We start from the raw sequence: 24,350 nt of genomic DNA on the forward strand, positions 1-24,350 counted from the left end.
TTGTTTCTCCTGCCACGGGTTGTCCCTTTCGGCTCAGCCTCGTGCGTTCCTGGGAGCCCGATCTTGCATGGATAGTCCGCTCTGTTAACTGTTCATGCTCTGCCTGATTTGTGTGATCCTATAGCTTGCTGTATAGAGTCTGTGTCTCCTGTTGTTGTATCTACACTTCGAATTCCCCGTGTCTGTGATGTTCTCTGCGGCCCTCGTCTGACGCAATCCTCTCCTTATTGCGACGAGGTACTCAAGAGCTGTCCACACCGCGAACGGCCCCCCCCTGGAGTCGCTTAGTCCTGCATCGACGATGTAATTGAGGCAGCAGTAGACTTGGGCCTAGCAACCACGCCTCTCCTCCCACTTTTCGGGTCGTGGTCTGTAGCTTTTGGCCCGCAACAGCCGTAGTCTTCTCATTGTCTGTACAGACAGAGCCAATTCCTGGCATGTAGCAGTCTCATTATCCGCATCAACACAGATCAGACTCCTTGTTTGCTTGCTCCATCCTCCGCCAAACAGTGGCTCTTTCTCCTGACCCAGAGGCAATGGCCATGCTCCCAGTTGAAACGTCTTCTCTGCCGACTCTAAGAATGGCCACAATGCGGACATTCAAGGGAAGAGAAGACCCGCCCGTGAGGAGGAGCGTGCTTCACTACGCATGACTTACTACCTAGACGCACTGTCTCGCGAACCCTTGTTAATTAGCTCTAAGGGTGAAAACAACGTGGATATCCAAGGGGAGAGAAGAACCGTCTTAACGAGGGTCCTCCGGATATTTAGGAATATATATATCAGTTCAAACGTGGCGGAGAGGAATCGTAAATTCGTCCGGTCCCAAGTCGATATCAGCGGAGCGGAGTTCCCAGAGGTCTGATCTGGCGACTCGGTACGTGTTGGTGAATGGCATCTTTGTGTATGATCACAATCACGATTTTTTCGACTACGGGACGCTCTTCGTGAGGCAATATTGCCTAGATAATTAGGGAGCAAATGCAGAGAGACCTCAGACGCCGGAAGGATATCTACGTTGGCCAAGCAATATGCGTGTTCCGTTCATTCAGTTACAAGAGCCGGGGGCAAGCTGAATGGAAACCCACCCGATATGTATCCTTGATATAGACAACGATACGCATGTCAGGACAGTGAAGTGGCAACCAGGAAAACAACGCTAACGCCTCAATACCTCGGGGACGAGTTTATTGCTAGCGGAACGTTCTTGGGCGAATAGCGTACGGACCTGCTTCGCTGGCCCTGTTTCCGTATGGCTTTTGATGGATAGTCTGGTCAGACAAGGACCGCACGAGTGTTGTGGACCAGATTCGTCGATTCGTTGCTGGATAGCCGGGGGGCTCTCATGCCTACTATGCAACTCGACGTGTAAGCTTTCGCAGTATATTTCATGGTCACCTACAGGGGCAAGCAATGTCAAGCCTCAAGCATCCTAATGCCATGATCACCAAAAGGGGTAAGTAGAGGGTCAAGCGCTCAACCATCCTACTGTATGATGCTAACAGGAATTCGCCCCTTATTTCTGAGCGTGACTTGGCTGATACCCCGAGTTATGTAGCCGACGACTGTAGCATTAAGACTCATACTACCGGCTTGGCTTGTCGATATGCCTCATGGGCTTCCACATGTGCCTCTGTGGTGGGCCGGCGAGGTCGTATCTGCCAACACATTAACCGTCGAGGCTTGGTACCTGGATCACCAAGTAGCATAAGGGAAGGCGTGACTGGGATCTGCTAGATCTGTCACTTGGTTCTGGGGACTGGAGAGAGACAGATCACCCATCCGGGAACGACGTCTCCAGCCACAGACACGTCGTCCGTCCTGACAAACGTGTGACCGAGACCTGGAGACGCAAGTCGTACGCCAGGCAAACAAAGATGCATTCCAAACGAAAAGTACGAAGAGCTGTCGTGGGGAGAGAAGGAGAAACCATCAATCACCCTGCAAAGCAACGAGGAAACCTCGGTCGAACCATTCCAACGAGCATCACAGCCCCAGAAAAACCAGTAACTCAAAAAAAGGCAAAACAGACTGTTACAGAACTCTCACTGCGAAGGAATCTCGAATATGCTGCAGCAGGCTGAGCGCAGGGATGAACGGTATGGCCATTCCCATGGTAGAAAACATACAAGCAGAGTATAATTCAGAGCTCAAAAATCAACCCATATAAACATCACATCAATATTGTCCACCGCAATCGACCATAGGATGTGGAAAACAGGGCTTCCCGTTCGCTCAGCCATACTTAAGCCACATGCCGGTCAGTTAGTACTAAGGTGGGTGACCACTTGGGAATCCTGGCTGTTGATTGTTTTTTGCTTCTATAGCTTTCTTTTCGGAGAAGATTGAAAGTCGAGGTAAAGGGTGAAGAAGTCTTTACGAGCTTTTAGGCCAAGATGGACGCAGCGTTCCCTGTTCCAATAAGCGAGGAGCCCAGCATGGCCATCTGACGGCCTGTATGCGACCATGAGGCCATCGCGGGGGAGTCAGTCTAGTGTTGGAGAGGCCCTCCTTCTCTACCAAACATGCGCTGCTTGTATTCTTTTTACGGCTTGCACGGAGTATTGGCTTAACAAACCAAGCCACGGCCGCTAACTTCAAGCTGAAAGCACTCCGCGACTATCGAGTTTTGAACGTACTCTCATGAGTGGTCTAGATGTGAAGGAGCCTGTCTCAGTTCTTGTACTTGCAGCCATCGGAGCAGAATCTACCCCGCACCTCGCATGGTTCTTACTGCTCGCGGCCAATAGCAGTGCAAACGGCGAAAGCTCTTGCGATGCTGAGTCAGTATCGCGCATGCTGGCGAGACCTGGATTGAGGAATATCACGCGAGCGAAGACGAGGTGACTGCTCCAGCCGCCGCGCCGAAAGTCTCCCTTCCTATCTGATTGTCTTTCCCTGTAGACGAAATGCCATCGGGACAGTGACATCCGACATACCGACACGACATGTATGAAGCAGCTGCTTGAAAAGGGATCCAACTATTCCGGTCGAGATGCCCATCGTCGGCAAAGATACGCCGGAGAGCGTGACGATACCGACGGCCACATTGAGGAAACTATCCGGATCGCGCGTAGATCCGTACACTCGCTATGTTGCCTACAGGCTTTTCAAGGACCTCAATATACCATCCCAGGGGGGACGGAATATAAATTCAGCTCTGTCCAACCTGCCTGTACATCTATCCGTGGCGCCGGACGAGAGGCTGTCCTTCGGCTGGGGCCTGTCGAACGTGATCCGCGATAAGGCTGTTCATGAAGGTTCCTATGAGCACTTGGCCATGCTGATAGCGCTGGGCGAGACCTTCCACGAGCCTGTGAGTCCTCGCTCCCGTGGTCGAAGGAGCCACATGCCATTGTTGTCGCATTTCCTGGTCTGTCAATTGGGGTGATTGCTCATGGAGATACGCAGTACGGAGCCAAAGTGCTTATGGAATTGGCATGTGCAGCAGCAGGTCCTGAAGACGTGACACCTCACTTCACTCAATGGAAGGCTGCACTGCATGGCTGCAACGGCATCTTTGCCGCCTCGGACTTTGGCCTCCTAGTCGAAAATTATCTTCAACTGGATCCGTACCCTGTCACGATCCCAGTGGGTGTGAGCGTCGAAACTGTATTCCCGGTGAGCGCGGTCGCCAGCGCTTTGCAAGCGTTGATGAGCGTCACGCGCGGAGACCGAAAACAGGTGACTTTCACCGGCAGTGGTATCATCTCCTGGTTCGGGGCAATCGCCGAGTGGCTCTGCGATCTTCGCATAGGAGTCTATGACACGACCGGCAAGGAATTACGCATAACTCACCCAGATCAAGAGCCGCAAGTCAACCTGGTATACGTGACGGAGGCGGGCCTCAAGGCAACATTCGAACCGCGGCATCAGAACGGCGTCGGTCTTGAGGAAATGTCTCTCGTTGACCGAACATACTCTCCAGTCCTTCACACCATGCGGATCGGCGGGCGGGTGGCATGGCAATCACTGCTGCCGCGAGTGTTCGGCAAGAGTTTTCATTTCCTCGACCACGACCATTCCAAAGCCTTCGGGACGATGATTGGCAGTGCGGCCAGGATGTTCGAGGGCCTCGCGCACGGCAAAGGCCACGAGGAGCACGGCCAACTGGTGTCCATCCAGAATCAGAGCAATACGGCGTCTTATGGGGCCGGGCTGATCCAGACCATCACCGACTGGCTGCCGGAGCTGAGGCGCTTTCAAGCCCGCATGGAACGCTCTCTGAAGCTGTCCCACGACGAGGCATCCGCGTCGTATGTTGAAAGCCTGAGCAAGATCCGCAAGGCCTGCCATTGTGGCATCTGCACGTCCAAGGACGAGGTCAGCCCGGACAAAGAAGGTCATCTGCCGGATCACGGGTACTGTCTGGCGGTCTTGGTGGAGACGATCATATCGCTCGGCCTGGCTCTGGCGAGAATGGCCGTTACTGCGCGGTTCTTCCCCACACGAGCGGGCATCTATAGCTTCTACCAGAGCCAAGTGGCGAGGAGGATGGAGGCGCGAGGCCTGCACTGGACGATGCACTTCAAGCTCGTGTACGGCAACGTGTGGAACGCGACCGACGCTCTCCGCCTTGCGACCTCGGTGCAGATCTTCGCCGGGTCGAGACCTCAGAAGGACATCCCGGACAACCTGGTCGCTTTGTCCCATGAAGGCTGCTGCGCGTATTTCATGGATCTGGAGAGAACCATGAAGTCGACGTCGGATTGTCCGCAGGTCAGGCTCGTTCGTGTGGTCCCGGGTGGCATCAACGTGAGTGAGAAGGTATTCGACCGTGCCACCATGGGACCAGTAAAGGATGCCGATCCAGATGACCCATGGGAGGAGGTACGTCAACCTCGTGACCGCGAGGTTATGACCTCCATAGTTATCGTCGTTGTTGTCACGTCCTCGACTTCATCACGTGCTGACAAAATTTGCAGGTCCAGTACGATCATTTGCCGCAGCCTTTGTTCTTCAAGTGAGAGTGGCTGACCGTGGTGGCGGGAATTCAAACTGTATGTTAAATGCTCAAAGGGCCGGGTTCTACACGGCGTAGTGGATCTGGCTTGTTCACGGACCAAGGGAGATATCTGTTCTGACGGGAATTTGCTTTGGTAGAGAACCAACAGCTCCAGCGTCAGCTTCCACCTCAGGGCGGGCCGAATCCAAAGCTCAGCCCCATCCTTGACATTGGTGAATGTAACTTCTCCGTACTCCTTACGAGAACACGAGTTGTGCTACGAATATTGCCCCTTTCAAACCAGCCCCGGAGATGGTTCGGCCTTCGTGGCATCAGTTTATTTCGATGTGGACATGGTGCAGCCGGCGATCATTGGCCATGGAGGCGACTTCTGGCCCTGGATCCGGAGGCCCGAACAAGCCCCCCCAAGCCGTTACAGTAAGCTGATCTCGGCTTCTTCCTGAGTCACCACGCATGTGATTCGTGTGTCCCATATCCGAGCATGTCCGACGAGGGGCTCCAAGCAACCACAAGCTCCATTCACCCAGCCATTGGCGCCACGGCCAATGACGAAATTGGCGGGACGCTGGGCTGCGTGGGCTTCTTGCCGGCCACAAGCTCATCGACCGTGCTGTTGATAAAGACAACATACTGTGTACTGCACAGCGACTCGTAGGTCGAAGCTCAATCCGCTCAACGCCGTAAGACACGGCCTGTCGTGTTTCGTGATCAGTCTCTGCTCTCTTTCTTTGCGTCATGGCCGCCTCGGCGCTTCTGAAGAGCCGATGCAGGCGAGCTAGCTATCTCAACGTAAAACGAAACAGCCCTGAAGCCCTCCACTGCCCCTGCAAGCTAACAACCACAGCAGAAACTGGCCAAGGCGGAGGATTTGATTGACCTCTTCCCCCATGGCTCGTATATTGGCTGGTCGGGCTTCACGGGCGTCGGATATCCAAAGTACATACTGTCGCCTGGCAACAGGTCAAACACCACAGCTGACGAGCTCTCAGAAAGGTACCCACAGCACTTGCCGACCACGTAGAGAAGAACGGCCTGCAAGGATCTCTCAAGTTCAATCTATTTGTCGGCGCGTCAAGCGGCGCAGAGACGGAGAACCGATGGGCGAGACTCAACATGATCGAACGGCGGTCGCCCCATCAGGTGGGCAAGGAAATCGCCAAGGGCATCAACAACGGCAACATCAAATTCTTCGACAAGCATCTCAGCATGTTCCCCGTGGATCTCATGTACGGGTACTACACGAAGAACAAGGCGAACAACAGGCTGGACGTGGCCATTGTCGAGGCCAGCGCCATCACCGAGGACGGAGGCATCATCCCCGGTGCGAGCGTCGGTGCCAGTCCCGAGATCATCCAGATGGCAGACAAGGTTCGAATGAAGTGCCTCCTTCCCCCAGAATGACTGATTGAGCAAGTTGACTCACGTATGTGCGTGTGTGTGCACACGTGGAGTAGATCATCATCGAAGTCAACACCGCCGCTCCCAGCTTCGAAGGACTGCACGACATCACCATGACTGATTTGCCGCCCCGCAGAAAGGTAGGCGAAGTCCAAAATGATTTGCAGATCAAGTCGATTTGAAAGCTGACGAGAAACAACATCAAAGCCGTACCTCATCATGTCGCCAGAAGACCGCATCGGCACGCCACATATCCCGGTTGACCCGGAACGCGTCGTCGCCATCGTCGAGTCCGACTACCCGGACCAAACGACCGAGAATGCTCCCGAGGACGAGACGTCCCGCGCCATTGCCCGCAACCTGATCGAGTTCCTGGAACATGAAGTCAAGCATGATCGACTGCCGAAGAACCTGCTGCCCCTACAGTCTGGGATCGGCAATATCGCCAACGCGGTGATCGGGGGTCTGGCTGTAAGTTTCAAGAGAGATTTCGCATCCCTGATGTTCGTCAACCCGTTAACTTACCTCTTGAGCCTGTTTTAGAAAGGAGGCGCCAACTTCAAGAACCTGAAGGTGTGGACCGAGGTGCTGCAGGACTCGTTCCTCGACCTCTTCGACAGCGGAAATCTCGACTTCGCGACCGCGACCTCTATCCGCTTCTCGCCAGGTGGCTTTCAACGCTTCTACGACGGGGTACGTAAGCAAGTCGTCCCAAGTGTTGTCGAGCGGACATGATCTCTCCAATCCCCCAACTACGTATCTACGGTGTGCTGACCCACCCGTGTTTTCATCCACCAGTGGGAGAACTACCATGCCAAGCTCCTCCTTCGGTCCCAACAGGTCTCCAACTCGCCTGAGATCATCCGCCGCTTGGGCGTGATTGGCATGAACACCCCCGTCGAGGTTGACATCTACGCCCACGCCAACAGCACCTGCGTGATGGGGTCTCGCATGCTCAACGGCCTGGGCGGCTCGGCCGATTTCCTCCGTTCGGCGAAATACTCCATCATGCACACGCCGAGCACGAGACCCTCCAAGACGGATCCCACGGGCGTGAGCTGCATTGTGCCCATGTGCACGCACGTCGACCAGACGGAACATGATTTGGATGTCGTGGTGACTGAGATTGTAAGTCCTCGCAGCAACTTTTTGCATGGGTATCGACAATTCCGCGATGATTCGAGCTGACGCTGGGGACACACAGGGTTTGGCGGACGTTCGGGGCATGTCGCCGCGCGAGCGAGCGCGAGAAATCATCAAACACTGCGCGCATCCCGACTATCGGCCCATTTTGCAAGATTACTTCGACAAGGCCGAGTTCGAGTGTCTGAGAAAGGGAATGGGCCACGAGCCACACTTGCTCTTCAATACCTTTGATATGCATAAAAATCTAGTGGAGAACGGGACAATGAAGATCAGCGGGTGGAAATAGAAGAACCATTGGGGACGAACAGCTCCAGCGTGACGCGATAACGAGGTCAAGACAGCGTGGACTGACGTGTCGTGTGATGGCCAGTCCGGGCCCCGTCCTTGGGGATTGATTCCGGGGTTGATCCGGTGTATAGCATACGGGCCATTCGAGGGGTTTGTGGTCTGCCTTGTCTTGAACATCCAATATTCAGACCGATACGCATGGTTTCCTCTTCGAGCGCGGACGTCTTCAGTGTTCAGCCACTGGAGCCGATTGTCAGTGCTGCAGGAGCTATTGCAACAGGCAGACCATTCAACAAGCCCGCGGCCATATTGACATTTCTTTTACCCTTACGTATCAAGGCTGCCGACACCAAGTCGAAGCTGTAGAAAGTGCAAAGCAACCGTGTCGGCATGAAAGCACGCTTCAAGTCCACGGATTCCTGTCATGCGCGGAGTGCTGTGTAACCGAGGAGTCCATGCATGCCCTTCCGAACAACGTCGTCCTCAAAAGCACTGTTGACTTGTCACTCTGTGATTCATTCATTCTCCACCCAAGTCGTCTCAGCGATACTGAACCGACTTCGCGAGCAGCATATCTTTTGTGTCAATGTTCAAATTGTAAGCGACTCCCTCTGTGGCGTGTGGGTTGGTCAGTTTTCTACGGCCGAACCTGGTCTTCGCGGCTGGAGGACCAAATCGATGCCAATCCAGACGACGGGCTGACCATTGACAAGAGCTTCTTCGCGCATGACTCCGACATTAAGTGGCTGCCTGTCCATCAGATCCGACCCCAAGGCCCGGGATGTGTCGTGTAAGTGCTGCTGGATTGATGCGCGTCAATTCTGGATGGATAGTCGACGGGTAAGCAATATATACAGGTGATTCATACGCTGTGCGAGTAGCAAGAGTAGATTGTGACCAAGGAGACACCGTGGGCGGACGTCACAGAGAAGCCGGCGGGCCAGTAATTATGGGAAATTGCAAGCAAGACGCTTGTGATGTGGCTGTTCATGGCATTCGCGCCTGCCCTTTTTCGTCAATTTCAAAGCCAACCCGCTTCTCACTCACCTTTCACTGATCTCTCACTCACCTCTCACTCACCTCTCATTCACATGTTACTCATTAGCCGGGTATCTTGTCCGCGACCACGAAATATAGTTGTTCTGCACTAAAAATCTCTGCCTAAGGTCTGATGTACATTTGCTCTCAGCACATCGCCGCGTGATCCAATAGTCCCATCACCCTGGTCGCCGAAGAAAGCGCAGGGCGGTGCTGGTTCCGCGGCTTGCGGCAGCGCAGTCCGATCATCACCGATGCCAGGTTCGGCTCAATGCCCAATCACCGTGGACTGGCTCATAACTGCTGCCCCAGTCGACGGCGCGCGACGACAATCATTGCTTCAAAGGATCTTCCCGACATGTGCGATTCGCTGCGACAACACCGCCCTTCACCGGGTCGTCTGATCCCCGCACGAGTAGACGCTGTTGCAGCCGGCTTCTATTCAGACGTGCGCCGAGCTCACCGACATACTGTCCGGGGTGGAGGACACTACTTACTCAATCTTTGCACGATCTGTACGGAGTAGTGCTGACGGTTTTCTCCTCCTGGAACCTCTCCCAGGTTGACATGGCAAACGACGGCGGCCGCGGCGCGAATCTGCCTGATGCGGATATATCCCACCGTCGTCATTTATAGGCAGGCCGATGTCCAGTCTCGTACGGGTCAGGAGTTGTTTGTGTATGATTGAGTCAATCATACCACGAAGTTGCAACATATCCTCCGCACGTGTTCACAGGTCTAGCACTCGATGTATAGGGCGACTGTGAGCAACTTCTGCTAAGCCGTGCCCCGTCCTTGTGGAGCGACGCTGTTCGCCTCGGGACACAATCTCTGCATGAAAACGGCCGACAACCGCAATATGTGTGGAGTCACCACTGACCCCCGCGTGGAGGAAGGAAGATCTTCCTTGCCTGCATGTGGAACACGGATGATTACCATCCAATCACTTCGGCCAACATTCCTGGAATTGCTGTTGTTGGTATACCGAAGTGCAGCTGGGATCCGGTATTCCCACTAGGACTACAGCACGTCATAGGCTATTGTGATGTTGCCTCTCGAAGGCACGTTTTTCGCCATCATCTTTACCGATGGGTGAGGGATTGCAGACGCTCCTCGGTCGAAGACGGGGCGATCGTCAATCAGTGGGGAAAGGCCCATACGCAAAAAGGATCAGATATAAAGGGTACCGATCAATTTGGTCACGATCTGTGGTTGGAGTCTCTGCTTCACTTCTTCGTTCCGTTCCCTTGGTGTCTTTCAAGGAATTCTGTTCGCGGAGCACACAATCTTAGGCACCTGAGCGTTGATCGCGATGGGTCGAAAATACCTTGGAGGTTCAGGCAGTGCCCTCACTGTCTGGATTTCTCTGGCGGCGTCGACCGTCCTCGTCTTCTATGGATACGATCAGGTATGCCTGCGGTGCTTCGAATCGTGCTCGTGACGTGATCAGCGCGCTAACGATCTCTTCTTGCTACACAGGGTGTCTTTGGAAACGTGTAAGTCGTTCCTCACCGAGGTTGGCACAGGAGAAACGACCTTCGCCAGCTGTGTCGCGGTAGGCTGATTGCGTTACAGTCTGGTGGGAGAAGATTTCCTCAGGACCATGGGGAATCCTAATGCAACAGTACAAGGAACCCTGACATCTGGTAGGTTGTCGCCTCCTTCCTGGTGCTGGGCAGTCTGGAACAGCATCTGACAAGCCTCCAGTGTATAATTTGGGCTGTTTTGGTGGCGCTCTGTCCACGTTATATACAGGAGACAGACTCGGTCGTCCGCGCACAATCTTACTCGGCAGCTCCGTCATTGCTCTAGGCGCAATCATCCAGACTGCATGCTACTCGAGAGGACAGATGTTCGCTGGTCGCGTCATTGCTGGCCTTGGGACAGGCATGAATACGGCCACGGCTGGGGTCTGGCAATCCGAGACCAGCAAGATGCGGAGCCGTGGCAAGCTTGTCATCATCCAGATGGCAAACTGCATTACCGGTTTCTGCCTGTCGAATTGGCTCACCCTCGGATTCAGCTTCTGCAAGGGATCTGTGGCCTGGCGCTTCCCACTTGCTTTCCAGTGCTGTAAGTTCTCGAACCCGTCGCTTTCATGAGCCCTGCTTTGGCGCTTCCGGCGTCTGCTGCAATATCGAAGCTGACTGATCACAGTCTTCACGTTGCTGATCTGGCTGATGTGCCCATTCCTGCCGGATTCTCCTCGCCTTTTGATGCGCAAAGGCAAATACGAGGAAGCCCTTGAGGTGCTCGCAGCGCTAGAAGGGCATGGCGCCACCGTCGACTCCCCGTCCGTCCGTGCTCAGTACGATATCATCAAGGACGTACTGGACAAGGAGCACGCCCAGACGTATACCTGGTGGCAACTTCTCACCGGCCGTGGTCCATCAGGAGTCGTTCGCCGTATGATTCTAGGCGCGTGGATGCAAGCCATGAATCAGATCTCGGGCATCAACGTCACCAGCTACTTCCAGACGTACATCTTCATCCACGCCATCAACCTCAGCGAGCTTCTCGCTCGAATCCTAGCCGCCGCCGGGTCCGTCGACTATCTCATCTTCAGCTTCCTGGCTTGGTTCGTCATTGAACGATACGGTCGGCGACGGGTCATGATGACCTCGGCGGCTGCTTGCTGCACGTGCTGGACCATCATCACCATCGCCCTCGGTCTCTCCGAGACTGGTAAAGGCGATGCCTACAAACTAGGTGCCCTGGCGACCACGTTCTTTTTCGTATTTTTCGCGTCCTTCGGCATGGGAGTCCTTGGTGTCCCTGTAAGTGCTCCACGTTATCATCCATCATTCTTTTGTATTTTTCAACAAGGGATCCCAAGACGTGTGAGGTTCTCCCGAGAGAGGGTCGAGAGACATGTAATACATGTGCAAGTGGCGAAAGCAAGAGGGCGTGAGAACAGTCTTGGCGTGCTTTGGCTTTGATACTCTTCCTCATACGAAGGCCACTCGGAAACTGTACCCTCCAATGCACACGTGCTAACGACCTCTCTCTCAACACAGTGGCTTTATCCCACCGAGATCAACCACATCTCCTTCCGCGGCAAGGGCGCTTCCCTGGCCATGGCCACCAACTGGATCATGAACTACGTAAGTCTCCCTGGCCCGTCGGTGCAACATTCCTGGAAGGGCGGATGATTCATGTGTCTCCCACGCCTCCTTTTCTTTAAGTGGCGTCTAGCAGACCTAACGACAAGACAGATGGTCGCCCAAGTGACACCGCCCGGAATCGCCAATCTGGGCTACAAATTCTGGATCATCTGGGCGGTATTGTGCTTCAGTTTCATCCCGACGACATACTTCTTCTACCCGGAGACGAGCAACCGAACGCTCGAGGATATCGATCGCTACTTCGCCGAGCATAGAAATAGTGAGTTTGCGCCCCCTGCCTATAGTAGACATGATGAGTTCAAAGGAGACGTCGAAGATACTGACGAGGCATGTCCGAATACAGTCTTCGTGTTCCGGGACAAGGTTGCCACGCAGCTCAAGAGACCGGAAATTTGGGAGAAAATGGACGAGGAGATTGCCCGTCGCGCCGAAGAGCAGAAGATCAGGAACGGAGAGATGGACACCGTGGAAGGCGACTATAAAGGCGATGAGAAGGTGATTTACATCGAGAAATAGGCGACGAGCTGTCTGCCGGTAATGGCGTGCCCAAGGCGAAGGGGAAGGGCAACGGGAAGTGATCCATACTGTATTGTCCGTCGGCTGGAGGTGCTTGTTTATATTAGGCTCCTGAACCACCAACACCGCCACCACGACGACAACGGTCCCCCACCCGCGTTCCACACGATAGAAACCTCCTGAGAATAGAACCAATGGAAGACACGATCTGCAGGGCTGCTCTCAAAACTGCCCAGCTCCATACTATTGTATGTACTGAGTACTGTATGGGAGGTTGGCTTTCCAACGATGAGAGAAGTGGTATCACCTCGTTGCATTTCTACCATCGCGTGTACGTGGATAGTCGTCGCTTATGTTACTGCTTGCCAGACACTATTCGGCAGATTGGTGTTGATGCGACTTGAAATAACTCGGCTTGAACAGCGGTTTGGTAAAGACATGAAGTCCCTTTTGAATGACAACCCGAGCCTCGATGGTAGACCCGAGCCGCAAGCAGCCCGTTGATCACATCCCACCGTTTCGTGGATTTGAATTTTGCTGAGTCATATGCGTCGCATAGACGGAGCTCAACTTTAGGCTACTACATAGATGGCCAGTACGCACATAGTTTCACCAGTTTGTGGGGTATAGAGAAACAACCTGGGAGCAGGCCTGTACATCGGAGGCTACCATTCGCTAATACACGGTAACCGTCGGGGCGTAAGTGATGCCCACCATTGGCTTCACATGGCGAACAACAACCCGTGGAACGAAGTGTTTCTTTCCTGGGTTATCTGAAAAGGATTTGAAAAGCGCTCTGTTGCGCCGCGCCGCGCCCCTGCACTGATTCAAGCCATCTAGTGTTGACCTGTAACACTGATTCTTCTGCCTTCCGCAGTCGACGATTAACCTGGGCCTGACAAACAATGGTCTGTACAGGGCCATCAGGTTTCAATATCTGTCTGGAGCGAGTTTCTGTGCCAAAAGGTATTCGACCAGGTTTGTTCCCACAAAAGAACCGCTCAATGTCCGTCGCAATGTCCGATAGCAGTAGTGTGATCCAGGACAAGTTCGCCACGGCAGCTGGCTCACCATAACGGGCAGGTCTTCAGAGCGGCACCATAAGTAGATCGTGGTCATGGCTTCAGATTTATCGTTAGTGGCATAAGTTAGCTTCAACGGAATAGGCTTCCATGTCTGGATGATTTTTACACGTCCGCCACCATGGTTCGAACAGACGCAACTCTTCAAAGACGTGGCAGGAATGCCCTTTCACCCGCGATGCCAACGACGAATGTAAAAGCAGCGAAGGAGTCGCGGTGGATCGGTCGAAGCGGCAATGGCCATTGGGAACAAAGAGTAGAGACATTGTTTGAATGACTGTGGGAACGATCCCTGGTAGGAGGAATCTTGGTCACCTAGCGCAACTGCTTGTATCGATTCCTCTTCTGGCATTGACTCGCAAACCACATTGCGTCTTCATGAAAGGATAAAGTTGACACGCAGGAAAGAGTCTCGACAGGCCTTAAGCAATGCCCTTCGAAAGGCGTGCTAGACTCTGGTATTGTATTCATGTGCCTTAACAACAGTCGACGACCATCGCTGTCACCTCTTCAAGTGTGACACGGCACCGAATTGCAACAATCATCGAGATGCGAAATCAAAAACCAGGTGGAGGACCGGGACAAGCCCATTGGAGGAGGAGACGGAACTGCCGCGACTGTAGCACGGAGGAGAATGAAGCTTCGTTCGAGAGGTGAAGGTGGGAACTAGAAAGGTCAGCAGCGTGAGACAAATAAGAGAGGAAATGCGAGGTCGACTGGACAGAAGCAAGGTCAGCAAGACGAGGTCGGTTGCGACGGCGGGACAAGCAGGATGCGTCAAGCGTGGGAAGGAGTTGAGGAATCTTAGGTCAAGGAGCGCCGGCATTGATATCCTTGCATAAGATGATGAGATATCAATGGACGAGGAGCAAGTGAACTGCAAGTGACGGAAGGAGCTTGAGAGGAGTGGACAGGGAAAGGCTGATCCACGAATTGCTGCATCACTTTTCCACTGCTCAGCTCTGACTCGAATCCGAACCCCGCCTCGGTAAGAACAGCACATTGGTTATCCGGTGCTGCTCAGGAATTCACATAATTGAGTAGGTGCTCTGCAGACCGCTGTCTCTGGAACAGTAGTAAAGGGTAGAGAGACTCGGATCTGAATAGTCCGTCCCGCCAATTTCGGGTGAACCGTGGACAAGAAGGCGAGTTGGGCGCAGACTGAGGAGGAAAGAGAAGAGGAACCAGGAGTGGGCGACGGAGAAAGAAAAGTGAGATGCGAGAGAAGGGATACTAATCCGCACGGGAAAGCTGGTGGCTAGCACTAACAAGGGGACGGCAGCAACTGATTCGCGGCTTCTGTCCCTCGTGACGCGGTCCGGTTACGAGAAACAGTGCAGGTTTGAGCAAGCGCAGCGTCGAGCGTGCGGGTGTTGGAGCTGCAGCTTGCAGGTAGATGCGCTGTAACCTGTCTGTATCTGTGCTGAGATCCGCAGGCTTCACAAGGACCTGCGAGTTCGGGGGCAGGTGAAAAAGTCACAAGGAGGCTCCTGGGTGGAAAGAAGCCAGTGAAAAGTCGCAAACAGGGCGTCGCTTTCGGGAGCCACTTTTGCTCATGGCCTCTGTGAAGCGCGCGATAGGAGTGGTGGGCGGCGCAGGTGGGCCCCTTGTTCTGCCGACTTTGCTGCTTCCAGGTTAGCCGGGAGCCCATTTTTACTCTGGCCTCTCAGTGGCCTGAGAATCCAACAGCGTCCCCTCGCTGATTGTGCAGTGGCTGCCTTGGGCCTAGGACTGGCTCACTGGGATTTGGCTTTGGGGGGCTCCAAAGGTTGGGTGCGTAAGGGCATGCAGACTGCACCGACTGAGGTGAAGTCGGTCTCTCTAACCCGCGCTGGCTGCGCAATCTGCATCTTGGGTCCCTCCATCCCATCTTCTTCTCGCTATTCCTTTCGTCTCCCTCTTTTCAGTCACCAATCTCTTCTTTCTTCATCAGCCTGCTCGAACAATTCGCACTCTTCCACCTACCGGATCCTTTCATCCGCTATCCCGCGTGTCCCTCGCCCTTTGTGTTGTGTCACCGTGTTCGATTACCTCGTCGACTCTCGGTCTCCAACTTGACTGTCTTGTAATCACATCTTCAACTCGACCTTTGCGCAGTCGACAGCCCTTCAAATGCTCAGCATTACGCTTAAGACTCTCCCACATACCATCGACACTCGATTTTAATCGGTATTCGACATCGGCGATACCCCTTTCCCCTCTGCGCCTGCGCGGCCTCTTTGGCGACCGGTGGCCCACCCTCTTCAGCCGACTTTAGCGGTCAGAAAAGGACTTCAAAACCGCTCTGGAACTGCAGTCGACGCTTTCTCGCCATCGTATCACTTGCGCGATACCCTGAGCCCGTTCTGAGGTCCCCAGCTCTATCAAGGGACCACCTGCTCCGGCGATGCGCGACATGCGACAAGTCATTTTATGATTGAATCAGACAAGAAAACACCAAGACTCCACCGATGAGGAGGAACTCTGTCGGATTATGACAGAGTCCTCCCTTCTCACCACGCATCCCCTTCCCAATCATTATCCGGTCACCGCCGCTCCGTCTCTGGCCTCTCCCTTGCCTAATGGCTCCCTCTCAGACAATATACAAGACGAGGAGGAATACACCATCAAATGTATCTGTATCTACGCAGATGACGATGGCAACACAGTCTATTGCCCCAAGTGTGACACCTGGCAGCACATTGAATGCTACTACCACGGCAAGAAGGTGCCAGATGAACACTTCTGCGCAGACTGTTTTCCTCGCGATCTCGACACAAAGAAAGCCACTGAACGACAACGAAGGCATCGAGAGGCACTTGAAGGCGGTGACCGGAAGGTCAAGAGAGCGAGCTCAAAATCACAGAAGAAAAAGCACAAGGACATCCACGCGACGCCCGAACAGGTCAACGGCTGGCATCATGATCGCCATGAATCTGTGACCACTGCAAGAGACGGACCACCTGCGAAGAAGCCCAAGACAAGCCATCGCACTTCGGGCTCTATCGTGTCCACCAACGGCGAAACCAGGAAAAGAGCCGCTTCGACCGTCCAGTCATACCCTAGCCCTTCCAAATCTCCTCAGGACCTGTTCCGATTTCCCGCGATCCCTACGTACACCCTCGACTTTCTTGAGCTCTATGACCGCGATGAAGGAAACACAAACGCCAGGGACAACGAGCAAACTATCCAGGCTACCAACACGCTCTTTGCATGGCGTACAGACCCATCTTTGGTCGTCAGCCCTGGACAACAACCCACCGCGAAATCACCTTTTGTGCGCTTGGATCAGCCCCTAGATCAAAGTACCTGGCCGCAAGTTTCGGTCGAGACAATCAGGAAAACAGATGTCGAATACGATGGCAGACGCCCGACTTGGCGCTTCCTGCGCATACAATCCCCAGTGAAGAAAAACGAGGTCGTAGGCGAAGTTCGAGGTCAAGTCGGCATGTTGGAAGAGTATTGCCAGCAAAAATCATCATCCAACAGATGGCAAGAGTTGAGGCATCCGGATCCCTTTGTCTTCTTCCACCCGCACATGGATATCTACATTGACAGCAGGAAATCGGGCACTCGTTTTCGGTATTTGAGACGATCATGTCGGCCGAACGTCACCTTGAAGACTTTCGTTTCCGACAACGATGAAACTCGCCATTGCTTTGTCGCAAGCCAGGACATTCCGACTGGTTCTGAGCTGACCACCCCGTGGTTTCTAGATCAGGCCATGATCGCAGCAGAAGACTCTGAGCTGGGCCAAAATCGACGCCTTGACTGGGTCAGCCGTGTCCTCGCCAATTTCGGCGACTGCGCATGCGATGCGGGCGCGGCTTGCCTTCTTGCTCCATTCGATCGAAGGTTTCCACCGAAATCATCAGAGGCTGCGCACAAGGAAAAGGGAAAGAGGAAGAAGCCAAGTAAGAAGAACCAAACCATTTCGCCCTTTAGTACTGGACATGCCACCAACAGTCGTGCAGGAAGCGAGCCCAAGGTGCTCGACGACGAAGATCAGTCTGATCGTCGATCTACCCCGGATTCCTCTCGCAGCGGAGGACCAAGTCGAGATATCACGCCGGTCAATGTCGCTGCTCTTGATGCCGACCCTGTTCTTGGAAACGGCCTTACTGCTCGTGAGCTTCGTAAAATCCAAATGGCGGAAAAGGCGTTCGCACAGAGAGAACAGGAAAAGAAGGATCAAAGTGGCCAGGCCGTGCATCGCAAGAAGAAGCGCACCAGTGGTGGGTCAACGCTCAATACCCCTAACGTCAACACCTCGAAGCAGTTGGGCCATCAGATAACTTCGCACCCCAACACGCCCAGTGGACAACCGTCCAGGCTCAATGATACTGCCCTGGGCTCACCACCGCCGCCGCGAGCTCCTGCATGCCGAGGCAAGTCCATGGAGCCCCCGAGCAAACCGCAGACAAGAACGCCGCAGCCTGTGTATACTAGTGTTGCAGTTCAGACGGACCCCGAAGAGCGTGGTCTGGCTCTACCGCCACCAGCAAAGAGGAGGAAGTTCTCCACACCTACGCAGCGTTTGCTTCGGAAACTGCTCGCGGACCGTGAAAGACATGGGCAACAAGAGCCGGTCCCGTCCTCCCCTACGTCGGCATGCATGCAGCATCAGGCCCATGCTCCTCCTACGTCCGGGGACGTGGACATGAAAGATGCCAGCGTGCGTGCAGACAATCCTGTCACCGATGCCGCAACCAGTCCGCATGCAGCCAGCGCCGACACTATTCCTCCTCATAATCTAGGTGCGACAACCTATCCTTTACCATCGCAGGCGGCACACACCCACAGTCCTTGGAGACCTCCTCCGACGCCAAAACTAAATCTGTCCACCTTGCCACCTGTGCCGGCCTTTCCTTCTTCTGCCACCTCTGCCTCATCATCCGCTACCTCGGCGACAACTCCTGGTTTGACCACAACAGCCACGGCACAATCTCCTACTCTTATCGCCTCTACTTCTGCCTCTCACCCCGGCCTCACGCCTAGCGTGGTTACTCCGAGTCCGGCGAGGAAGAAATTGAGCTTGGGAGACTACATGAGTCGTCGTCTCGCATCGACCCCGTCGACGGAGAAATCTCAAACCCAAGTGGGCCTCGGCACTGGTGAGGTAGAATTAACCAAAGTTGCAACGAGCCCATCAGAGTCATCCCTTGGCACCGCTGAGGTGTCAACAGGGGTTCCACAGCCCGGTCAACAGTTGGCACTACAGCCGATGGCTCAAGAACCCCTCCCGCCCCGCGATCTTGAGGATGCCACAATGAAAGACGAGGGGGAGGAGCCAGAATATAGTCCGCCGGAGCCTGTCGAACCCGCCGAAGCCTCTCCTCGTCTGGCGACGGGCGCAAGTGTCGCGCTTCCTACAAGCGCGCAGATCACCATACCAGCGGAGGTCACGAACATCCTACACCAGCTGGCGCAGTTCAGAAAATGAGGCTGAAGGAGGTGTGCAATAATTGTATGATACCCTGTCGATTCGGCGTTTGATTCAACATCCTGTTCCTTTGTCACGAAAATGATAGAAGATACTTGGACCTTTCGCAAGGCTTGGACACGCGTGATGACAAACCAACACCAGCTTATACCAAAGGAAACGGGGGAATGAATTGTGGGCAACGGAGCAACCTGGTATCAAAGTTCGCGGTTTCACAGAGTGGGGTATGTCGGCGTTCTGATCAAAACTTGGGCTGGCCATCTGCTCGAGGCATATGCTGGAGGGATCTATGGGGTTTCGATTCAGGCAGTCCTGACATCGTTTTTCTGTATATATTATATTCGAATATGCCACTGGCAGCCGCCGAAGGTGGCCGACCAGGCAGAGGGTTTGCCTCAGGAGACAGTGATTGCACGATCGCTGCGATGTATGCTGAACGTTGCTGAAAAATACGTATATCAACAAAAACCTTTCACCTCGATCCCGTGCCTTCTGGAACACGCTTCTGCAGCCTTGTGAGACATGATCGTACTGTACTTCAGCTGGCAGCGAGCAAGCGAGCACCAGGCCAGCCGGGCTGTTCGGGCATGCCACCACGCCCAGCATTGCCCCTCGCTTGCTTAAGTAAAGCTGGACTGTACTCCGTATGAGTGCGAGCACGAGGAAATCTTCTCCACTACTCAACTCCTCTTCTCCCACCACTTCCATTACCCTATCCACAGCCCTGCTGAGCCTCCAATAGGCTATGAGGCTGTATCCAGTACTGATGCCGCCACCCGAATGGTAGCTCAGGCCTAGCTAGCATCTAGCTCCGGGACCCCTGCGCTTCAACAATTTCGAGATCTACAGATGACATACGGAGCTACGTACACTACGTCCTGTAGCATGCGAGCACGCCTCGCGAGGGGCACCCATGGCAAAAAAAGATATTGCGATTCCCCTCATTCAGCATGGATCATTCATTCTTCATCAACCATCAACGATTCCTCTGAGTGAGATCAAGTTACATATTTTTCTTTCTCTCTTTGCTCACCTCATTGTGATCTTGCTTCCTCCTTCCTCCTTCCTCTCACTTCTTTCTGCGTACCATAGCATACGAGTTACTCGGTTCCGAGTTTATCGTGTTACATACCTTTCAACTCGCTGCGTCTCTCCCCCATCCTTACCTTTTCGCCCACCCACTCTGTACAGCAGGGGTGCCTCATACCTGCCTACGCTACCTTTGACGTGAAAATCTTCCAAGCATGTCTGGTCCGATCCCCTTCCGACCCGGTCCCAACAGCGGGGTGAACACGCCGACGCGCAAGGGCTCCGTAGATGCGCGAAACGAGGTCCACGTCCAGCAGAACCATTATATCGGCATCGACGTGGGCACGGGGAGCGCGAGAGCCTGCATCATCAACGAGGCCGGCGATATCGTCGGCCTGTCCTCTGAGAATATTGGCCTCTGGCAGCCGCAGACGGGGTACTATGTAAGTTCGAGTACAAACACACAGAGAGAGAGACTCTGTTACGGGGCGTCGTGATTCATTGTTGCTGGTTCCGATACTAATCGATGGGATAAAAAAAGGAACAATCGACAACCGATATCTGGCGGTGCATCTGCCTGTCCGTCCACCGCGCCATGACGCAGGGCAACATCGACGCGGCCTCGATCCGCGGCATCGGGTTCGACGCGACGTGCTCGCTCGCCGTCTTTACGCACGACACGGACGAGCCCGTCTCGGTGACGGCGCCGCACTTCGACAACAAGCAGAACGACCGTAACGTCGTGCTGTGGCTCGATCACCGACCCGTCGAGGAGACCAAGAAGATCAACGCCACGAAACATAACCTGTTGAGATACGTCGGTGGGACGATGAGCATTGAGATGGAAATCCCCAAGGTGCTGTGGCTGAAGAACAACATGCCCAAAGAGCTGTTTGACCGGTGCAAGTTCTACGACTTGACGGACGCGCTGGAGCACATCGCGACGGGAAACGAGAAGCGGAGTTTCTGCTCCGTGGTCTGCAAGCAGGGGTATGTGCCTGTCGGGGTGGACGGGTCGGTGAAGGGATGGCAGGAGGATTTCCTGAAAGACATTGGGTTGGAGGAGCTGGCCGAGGATGATTTCAAGAGGATGGGTGGTGTCAACGGGGTGGTGAGTTTGTTCCCTTCGCATTATTTGCCCAGTCCTATCTCTTATTGTGGCTCTAGAGACTTTTTCCTTATTCTGCTTTCGTCGCCCCCCTAGCGACTTGGCCCGACTGACAGACAACTCGTGCTACAGAACGGCGAATACCTCTCCGCCGGTGAACTAGCCGGCCACCTGTGCCCAAAGGCCGCAGCGGAGTTGGGCCTTCCTGCTGGCATTGCGGTTGGCTCCGGCGTCATCGACGCTTACGCAGGCTGGATCGGCACGGTCGGCGCCAAAGTCCAACTCTCGCCAGATAACCTCAACCAGGATACGCCTGCCAACGATCAATCCCAAGCCTTTACACGCCTCGCCGCCGTCGCAGGAACGTCCACTTGTCACTTGGTCATGTCCAAAGATCCCGTCTTTGTGAACGGCGTGTGGGGCCCCTACCGCGATGCCGTGATTCCAAACTATTGGATGGCCGAGGGTGGACAGTCCGCCACGGGGGAGCTGTTGAAACATGTGCTGGAAACACACCCGGCGTACAACCAGGCACTCTCCCGCGCAGAATCCACCAACAGCAACGTCTACGACTTCCTAAATCAACACCTGGAGGACATGAAAGAGAAATCCAACGCCCCGAGCATAAGTTACTTGGGGCGGCATTTCTTTTTCTACGGCGACCTCTTCGGAAACCGCTCGCCGGTCGCGGACCCCACCATGTCAGGCTCCGTCGTGGGTTTGTCCAGTGATAAATCTCTCGATGGCCTTGCGCTGTATTACTACGGCACGATGGAGTTCATCGCTCTGCAGACCTGGCAGATTATCTCGACGATGAACAAGGCCGGGCACAAGATAAACTCGATCTTCATGTCCGGGTCACAGTGCCAGAATGACATTTTGATGAGTTTGGTGGCTACAGCTTGCGATATGCCGGTGTTGATTCCTCGGTATGTGCACGCGGCGGTGTGCCACGGAGCCGCCATGTTGGGAGCCAAAGCCGCGAGCGCAGATCCTGCTACGGGGAAGACGGAGGATTTGTGGTCCATTATGGATCGGATGAGTAAACCGGGGAAGCTTGTTGAGCCGCTTGACGACGAGAAGGTGAAGAAATTGTTGAGCGTCAAGTACAAGGTCTTCCTGGAGCAGTGTGAGAGGCAGAGGGAGTTCAGGAAGATGGTGGATGAGGTTTTGGGGACTCCTTGAACGTTCCAGAACTACCTTTTATGCGTATATATGGCGGAGTCGAGTTGTGCCGCGGGCCTTCGAGTTGGGATAGGGGCCCCATTAGCTCTCAAAATTAGACGTCGCCACAAGGGCCGGTTGCGACCGCGCATTTCGTGGCTTGGGTGGAATCCAGCCGATGTTCATCTGTCTGGTACTGATATGCTTAAATGTCTTTCAATTTGATCTTCGAGGCCTGCTTCACCCTGGTCGTATGGATAGACTGAGACGGGAGGGTACAAGGCAATACCCGTGGTGTGCATCTAGCCGTAAATATCTTCGGCCACCAGAAATAATGGACATTACTGTGACCTCGTCTGCCGATTTGATACAGGCGGAGACAGAGTACAGCTTCCGGTGAAGTATCGAGCCGATAATGATCGCACACGCTGCGAATCGTTCCCTTCGCTCGTAATGTGTTGCCACCACCAAGACGTGTCTGTGAGTTCCGAGGTGGTGGTGACTGGGAACGACACCTGCTCCGGCATGGTGAGAGTGGGAAAGTGGGACCTGGGCTGTATATATCGCTTTCAACCGTCGTCACTGTCGTCGTCAGTCACGCCGCCGTCGTCCGTATCGTCGTCGATATGAATCTGAGAACGTTAGTCTCTCTGAGCCAACCCTGACTCCCCTCTGGTACTGAAACGCACCACTAGATCCTCTGCCCCCTCCCCACGCTCCGGAGTAGCAACAGTGTTCAGGTTTGTCCTTGTCGCACTCCGGCTCACGGAGAGTTGGGCCTTCGACATGGTCTTCTTCAACCCCAGCATGTCATATTTGCAGAGCGGACAATCGTGGTGTCCTCTTTCGACCCAGAGACTGAGACATTCGGCGTGATAGACGTGCCCACATCGTAGCTCGCGGATTTGGTCGTTCTCCTCCAGTGAGTCGAGGCAGATCGCACAACTCAGAGTCGGGGAGACGGTGGCGAATGTCTGGATATGTTCTACCGACTTCTCGGCCCTCCAGTGTTGTAACGATTGGGCGGGCGCAACTTGCTCCAGCTTCTTCAGCCTCTTTCGGTGCTTCGAGGCCACCACCGGAGCTGGCAAGGTGGGATCTTCTTCCCGCCAGGCTGATTCCGTGATGTCGGATTCCAAATCGGAATTGTCGTCGCCGTTGCCGTTGCCGTTGCCGCATTGAGTGTAGAGGCCGCGACTTTTTGTTTCGCGGTTAGACTCGCGAACGTGAATTTCCTTTACTGTTTGTGTAGGCTTGCTTACCAGACCATCAAGAGAATGAACAGAAACCAGAGCACCCACGTCACCTGTATAAACGCCTCGATGGTCTGCACGTCAGGGTTCGTTCTGTATGGGGGTTGGAATCCGGGAGGCAGGCCAGGGTATGCCGCGACTGAGGTATTGCAGTCGAGAATTACTTCCAGAGATTGAGGGGCGACCTGCGCCTGGGTAAGAGACTGCTGCTTAGGAATGTACATGTTCAGAACGATCGGTTCATGGGATCAGTGGTGTTCGGAGGTTTGTCGCGATGGCGAGAAATTTTGTGCGTAGATGCCAGTTACCGCGCCGGAAATGCAGTACTGTGTACGTCTCGTCTGTCCCAAGAAACAGGAAGAAGGACCATGATAACCGAGAAAATGCTCACTGTTGTCAAATCTTCGAGAAGGCCGACGAAGCCGCAGAGTTACACAAGGAGGTCGCGATGGAGGGGCGCGTGATACGAGCCAAGCGCGCCCAGATGACTGAGCAGGCACCATTTGATTCTACGACGCCTTGCTGCATTGAAGACGGTCATACGGAGTGCGGTGGTGTGATAATCGGACACGACAGCTCACAAGAGGTCCATGAGCTCCAGAACGCAGAGGCGCGGGATCTTCCGATGCCAGGAGGGGCCATCGTGGCCATCCAAGGCTATCGTGGGCAGGGCCATTGGCAGGGTCGTTGGGGCACGAGGGGCCACCTCGGCTCCTGGCGGCGGGGGCTAACGGCGGCCAATGACGACATTTCAAGGTGTTGACCTCAGACATGTTTTCCGACATGTGCATTCTCGATTGAGCCTCAAGAGATCC

General features: G+C 54.3%; 6 protein-coding genes and 1 non-coding gene across 7 annotated transcripts; 6 read left to right on the top strand and 1 right to left on the bottom strand.

Annotated features, from left to right (window-relative positions):
- Positions 1-2,197: 2,197 nt before the first annotated feature.
- On the top strand, positions 2,198-2,313 carry G647_06373. The gene has a single exon (XR_573448.1). It is a non-coding gene; the product is annotated as a 5S ribosomal RNA (ribosomal RNA).
- A 682-nt stretch (positions 2,314-2,995) lies between these two features.
- On the top strand, positions 2,996-4,967 carry G647_06374 (uncharacterized protein; the record flags this gene model as incomplete). The annotated part of the gene is made up of 3 exons (XM_008730695.1): positions 2,996-3,316; positions 3,412-4,830; positions 4,926-4,967. 3 exons carry the CDS (start codon positions 2,996-2,998, stop codon positions 4,965-4,967), a joined length of 1,782 nt encoding a protein of 593 aa, XP_008728917.1.
- A 734-nt stretch (positions 4,968-5,701) lies between these two features.
- On the top strand, positions 5,702-7,796 carry G647_06375 (acetyl-CoA hydrolase; the record flags this gene model as incomplete). The annotated part of the gene is made up of 8 exons (XM_008730696.1): positions 5,702-5,755; positions 5,814-5,902; positions 5,956-6,334; positions 6,421-6,504; positions 6,572-6,835; positions 6,908-7,057; positions 7,163-7,492; positions 7,569-7,796. The coding sequence occupies 8 exons, from the start codon at positions 5,702-5,704 to the stop codon at positions 7,794-7,796; spliced, it is 1,578 nt and encodes a 525-aa protein (XP_008728918.1).
- Positions 7,797-10,439: 2,643 nt separating this feature from the next.
- Positions 10,440-12,477, top strand: G647_06376 (uncharacterized protein; the record flags this gene model as incomplete). The annotated part of the gene is made up of 5 exons (XM_008730697.1): positions 10,440-10,482; positions 10,544-10,909; positions 10,994-11,613; positions 11,854-11,940; positions 12,052-12,477. 5 exons carry the CDS (start codon positions 10,440-10,442, stop codon positions 12,475-12,477), a joined length of 1,542 nt encoding a protein of 513 aa, XP_008728919.1.
- Positions 12,478-16,032: 3,555 nt separating this feature from the next.
- G647_06377 (uncharacterized protein) lies at positions 16,033-18,981 on the top strand (the record flags this gene model as incomplete). The annotated part of the gene is made up of 1 exon (XM_008730698.1): positions 16,033-18,981. One exon carries the CDS (start codon positions 16,033-16,035, stop codon positions 18,979-18,981), a length of 2,949 nt encoding a protein of 982 aa, XP_008728920.1.
- Positions 18,982-20,225: 1,244 nt separating this feature from the next.
- G647_06378 (uncharacterized protein) lies at positions 20,226-22,303 on the top strand (the record flags this gene model as incomplete). The annotated part of the gene is made up of 3 exons (XM_008730699.1): positions 20,226-20,453; positions 20,552-21,121; positions 21,251-22,303. 3 exons carry the CDS (start codon positions 20,226-20,228, stop codon positions 22,301-22,303), a joined length of 1,851 nt encoding a protein of 616 aa, XP_008728921.1.
- A 548-nt stretch (positions 22,304-22,851) lies between these two features.
- On the bottom strand, positions 22,852-23,759 carry G647_06379 (uncharacterized protein; the record flags this gene model as incomplete). Its single annotated transcript, XM_008730700.1, has 3 exons — positions 22,852-22,914; positions 22,972-23,479; positions 23,545-23,759. 3 exons carry the CDS (start codon positions 23,757-23,759, stop codon positions 22,852-22,854), a joined length of 786 nt encoding a protein of 261 aa, XP_008728922.1.
- Between the last annotated feature and the right edge of the window lie 591 nt (positions 23,760-24,350).

Source organism: Cladophialophora carrionii, assembly GCF_000365165.1.
Source record: "Cladophialophora carrionii CBS 160.54 unplaced genomic scaffold supercont1.5, whole genome shotgun sequence".
Classification (NCBI taxonomy): Eukaryota; Fungi; Ascomycota; class Eurotiomycetes; order Chaetothyriales; family Herpotrichiellaceae; genus Cladophialophora; species Cladophialophora carrionii.